The sequence below is a fragment of the Alosa pseudoharengus genome, unplaced genomic scaffold (assembly GCF_046254945.1).
Source record: "Alosa pseudoharengus isolate Yale_2024_CS ecotype anadromous, Long Island Sound unplaced genomic scaffold, YU_APseudo_1.1 YU_APseudo_1.1_scf_19, whole genome shotgun sequence".
In the NCBI taxonomy this organism is placed as follows: Eukaryota; Metazoa; Chordata; class Actinopteri; order Clupeiformes; family Clupeidae; genus Alosa; species Alosa pseudoharengus.
Window position 1 is genome coordinate 20,598,885 of NW_027468657.1, and position 4,988 is coordinate 20,603,872.

The following is a 4,988-nucleotide window of genomic DNA, read 5'->3' on the forward strand; positions in this document are numbered from 1 at the left end:
AATGTGTGAATTCCCAGGAAGAGGATAAGTACAGAAAATAGATTCTCATGGGGAAGAATATGAAATTATTATGGATTGTGAACAGTATTTGTGTTCACACAAAAACATTTATAGGTAACAGTTTAACCCACACACTAACTGAAATTGACTGAACTGACCCTGAAAGTAAGTCTATTCTAGAGGATTAAACAGAGTTATGTCTGACTACTTCTTTGAAAAGGTCATGTCAGTTATGGTCAATCTAATGTCAGACCAGACAACTAAAGCACCAGTATGGGTTCTTAAAAGTATCTGAAGTCTTGGTTTCAGGTTCACAGAAGGCATAGTTTTTAACCCCCACAGATATGGAATGTGATGGGAAATGTAATTTTCCCGCTGGAGATAGAGAAACCTTAACAAGTGAGTCATGTGCGTCGACGACATTTACAGTTACTAGATAAGTTGAGCCTTAAGTGCTGTAGAATGTGCATAGGACGCGCGGTCACACGGTGCATTGGAGCCCGTAGGCTACGTGCACGGCGCAGTGTTGCGCAAAAATTCATCTGCCAAGAGAGAGAGAGAAAAAAAACGTGACAATGACTGTAGTCAACTATGGAATGTAGATTGTTACATTGTAGCTAGCTGACTGAAGTTGAGGAAGCTACGGAACTCTACTATTGAGGAATATGGGAAGCAACTTGTTTGGCAGGTTTTAGACTATAACATAAGCAAGAATTAACATCGGAACGACAACCTTTAAATGCACTAATCCCTGGCAACTCTGTTGTTGACACAACAATGAACACTCGTTATTGAACTGTGAAGACTGTAATATCTGTCATTTTGGTCTAGCAAAATCGGTTGGAACTGTTCGTACAGGCAGTACTTCAACTCAAGAGTCTTGAGTAGCCTGTCCGAAGAAGTACTTTATAGACAAAGACCATTAGTGCGCTGAATGTGTAGGGATGTTCCGCGGCACTCTCTACCTGTTCACTTGGAAAACCCCTTACCTTTTCTTGCTTGCCGTCATGTGCGGGAGGAGGGGAGGTGGGGGATTTGACGCTGCCGACAGAGACGCTCCCTGTCGGGGCTGGCGAAACGCTGCTGACCGACGAGCAGCTGTTTTTTTCCACCGTTTCCACCTTTATGAGTCGGTGCTTCGGTGACACGTACTTAATGTCCGGCGACCCACCAGAGCCCGGACCAGTTTGAAACGCGAGATTTCCGCCTCCAGTGTACGGGTCCTCGAAGTCCAGTTCCTTCTGTAGTTTGTAGGCAGCGAGAATGTCCGGTTGCGCGGGGCTCGGATAGTGCGTTGAGGCACCGGAGCTCGTTTGGAGGTAGCCAGGCGTACCGGGCACTGTGGCGTGGCAGTGTCTGTAGTCCGGTTTCGGAGGAGCCGGAGGTGGTGCTTTGGTGGTTTTGAATCCTAGGTGTTCCTTGAACCATTTGGCCATGCTGCCAGCGCATTGCTCAAAAGTCCGAAAAAGAAGATTTCTTTCCACTTTTCCTGCCCAGATCCTTCGGTACTTCTTGTGTGCGCGTCCGGATTCTCCGCTTCCCGTGGTCGCCAACGACCAAGCGTTTCCCCAGCTCCTGGGTTGTTCGGGGCGTCAGGCACTTTCCCTTCTCCAACTCTTGACACGCTGACACGCACTCTGACAGAAAGCGCGGCTCACAACCACACACTTTGCGCTGGCGTTACGCTGAGCAGCATGAGAGAGAGCTCTTATCTAGATGTGGGTTGCGCTCCCTCACACGGGCTACCTGAGAACGTTCACTGCCACCTACCGGAGCGATATGCTAATTTATTGTACCTCCGTTCCTATTTCACAAGCGATAAAACGGGTCGAACATGAGCGTGACTTCGCCTAACACGGAAACCTGCCCCAGTAAAATCCAGGATCTGTAAATGATCCCTCGCTACCCACCACCTGTCAGAGAAATATCTCATGACATCACACATGAATTCACAAGCCTGGTCGTGAATATGGAATGTGGACTGTGGAATAAGGACACGGAATTGTATTAATTAGGAGAAAAGCTGGCTACTGAATGAATGCATTAACTTAATGTTGTCATTATTTTTTCATGATTTGCAACAGGTAATATGGATACCATTACCATGTAGAAAAATTAGACAACTGTGTAATAAGCTTCGTGAGGCCCCAGCCACCGTCATGATCCCCTTCAGTGTCATTTACATTTCTATTTGCATTCATTTGTAGTTGAAGTAATGTCATTATCTATGTACACTATCTATCGATCTGTCCATCTGTCTGTCTGTTTATCTTTTGTTTGTTTGTTTGTTTGTTTGTGAAATGCATAGGATTAAAAGGTCTTTGCTTTGCTTCTGTGGGTTGCACACAGTCGAAGACAATGGCATCTGAGCAGTTTCTTGTCTGAGAGAAGAGAAGAGCAGTGCTTGGTGGTGATGTGAAGTGGGCCTCTTTGATAAGCACATGTCCAGGGCTGACTGCTGACTGCATCCCCAGTGACTGGGCAGGTTGGTTGTGATTGTGGGTTGGGTCAGCAGCTTCCCCACCAGTCCGATAGAGCCAGCTCAACAGAGGAGGAGGCTGTGGATCCCCGCCAGGTCCATTTGGACTGCATCGGCAGGTTAGACTGCAGAGAATCCCCCCCCCCCCCCCTTAAAAACGAAGGTGGAGAAATCAATAGCAAAGGACAATGTGGACAGGTTCCAGTGGTATACAGGGCAGGACAGAGGCCCACTCCAGTGGTATTGGGGCAGGACAGTGGTATTGGGGCAGGACAGAGGCTCACTCCAGTGGTATACAGGGCAGGACAGAGGCTCACTCCAGTGGTATTGGGGCAGGACAGAGGCTCACTCAAGTGGTGAATTGTTTATTGTGTCTGTCTGCTGTCTGTCTGTTTCCAAATTCACTTTGTCTACTTCTGCATCTGAGATACATGATGAGAGAGAGAATGAGAGAGAGAGAATGAGAAAGATGGAATGAGTTAAAAAGAGAAGGTGAGAGCTACAGACACCGACCATTGTTCAGTAATTTGATGAAAAACGGAAAAGAAATAATTTGCTTGAAACCGTATCCCTTATTCTCCAAGGTCTCCCTCACGCGCTGCAGAGGCCTTGAGGAGAGATCAAGAAGTAAACACTAATTGACTCAGCACTCCAGAGCCCAGCAAATAAAAACACAAAAAAGAAAAGAAAAAGAAGAACAAACTCCCCTCCTTTCTCCTGACTCCCACAGCCAGCGAGCGAGGAAGCGAGCGAGGGAGGGAGGGAGCGAGCGAGGGAGGGAGGGAGCGAGCGAGGAAGGGAGGGAACGAGGCTGCAGTGGTCACGTGAGCTCCCGCGCTGCAGCTCTCGGGCTTTTTATGAAGCAATATTTCTCTTTAATGACCCCAGTGTCCTCGGGCAGGAGCTCAGCACGCAGCGGGCAGTTTAACCCCGTACACGTACAGAGCCTCAGAGAGCCCATGCAGCCCCAGAGCAGTCTGACTCCAGACACACAGGCCTGGCACTGGGCCCACCCAGTTCTGGCCCTGATCTGGCTCCGAGCTGGCCCCGATCTGGCTCTGAGCTGGCCCCGATCTGGCGCCGCTTTGCTGCAGCCGCACCATCTCCCCATTCCAGAGCCTGCTGCTGTAGCCACTGTAGTTGACAGTAAACGGGCATGAGCGTGGAACAAAAAAATCTGTTTTCCTTATTAATTTTCCTTTCATGGAAAGATGATCTAAACTAAAGGGTAAGTGGAGAAGTGACCTTTATCCCTGAACTGAAATCAGGTGTGCTGTAATTGCAGTCAGTGACTGAACTGAGGTCAGTTGTGCTGTGACTGCAGTGACTGAACTGAGATCAGCATATCCATACAGCACACCCATACATACTCACCCATACATATCCATACATACTCATACAGCACAGCCATACAGCATACAGCACAGCCATACATACTCATACAGCACAGCCATACATACTCATACAGCACAGCCATACATACTCATACAGCACAGCCATACAGCATACAGCACAGCCATACATACTCATACAGCACACCCATACATACTCATACAGCACAGCCATACATACTCATACAGCACAGCCACACAGCATACAACACAGCCATACAGCATACAGCACACATACATATCCATATCATATCCATACAGCGTACCCATACAGCACAGCCATATACAGCCTACTCATAGAGCATATCCATACAGTTGCTGAAAATGTTGATAGAATAGTATCACTACATTATGTGACCTCTGCAGTACAGTTAGTCCAACAGGCCAACTCTTACCATAGTTCAGTCAATGAAAAACAAAAATCAATAAACCAATCAACCAATCAATCCATAATTTCATCAATCTGTCATCCATCATTCAACCATCAAACTATATGCATGCTCTTTCACTCTGTCCATTCAGTAACAGATACATTTACATATCAACGTTGGATCAAACACCTCTGAATGAAACTGCAGAAAAAATGAATCCTTAATAATGTTTTCTCACGATGAGAATAATTTCTGTTCAAGGCCAACATGTCCATTCACAGGCTGACTGTAATGCCTTTGATACACGCAGCCTAGCAACTCAGCGCTGGTAGCATCACGGTCATTCCTACAAAACGCAGGAAGTGCCCATACTGATGACAAAGTGTGTCTGTGTCATGCCCAAGTCACCAGGGATTTGTTCTTTGTGTTTGACCCATTGACACACATTTACACACACACACAAAAGTGTGGCAAAGACTAAACGTGAATGTTCTAACCATGATGTTTATCAATTTGTTAGTTCAATATTGACATATTTTACTGATTGTTTACTGATGTTAATCCCATGTATACATTATACGCAAACATTGATGTCCTTACTGATGTAAGGTTTTCTGGATGAGCCATGATGTCAGTTTTTGCTGTCTTTATTCAAAAGGACACAGTCTCCACTGATCTGTGAAGCGTTTTCCATTTCTACAACAGCACCCAAGACTTCCATCAAACACAGACAACACCAGACAGAAG

At 46.4% G+C, this 4,988-nt stretch overlaps 1 protein-coding gene across 6 annotated transcripts in view; it reads right to left on the reverse strand.

Annotated features, from left to right (window-relative positions):
- shf (Src homology 2 domain containing F) overlaps nucleotides 1-1,699 on the reverse strand; it is a 125,635-nt gene extending 123,936 nt beyond the window's left edge. For 4 of the 6 annotated variants that reach the window (XR_012988295.1, XM_076291969.1, XM_076291968.1 and 1 more), the window contains exon 1: nucleotides 990-1,699. Coding sequence is in view for 5 of the 6 variants with exons in the window: in XM_076291969.1 (XP_076148084.1) it covers nucleotides 990-1,436 (447 nt within the window). In the remaining variant the exon portion in view is untranslated. The remainder of the gene's footprint in view (nucleotides 1-989) is intronic. The other 2 variants (XM_076291971.1, XM_076291970.1) reach the window with 1 other exon arrangement.
- Between the last annotated feature and the right edge of the window lie 3,289 nt (nucleotides 1,700-4,988).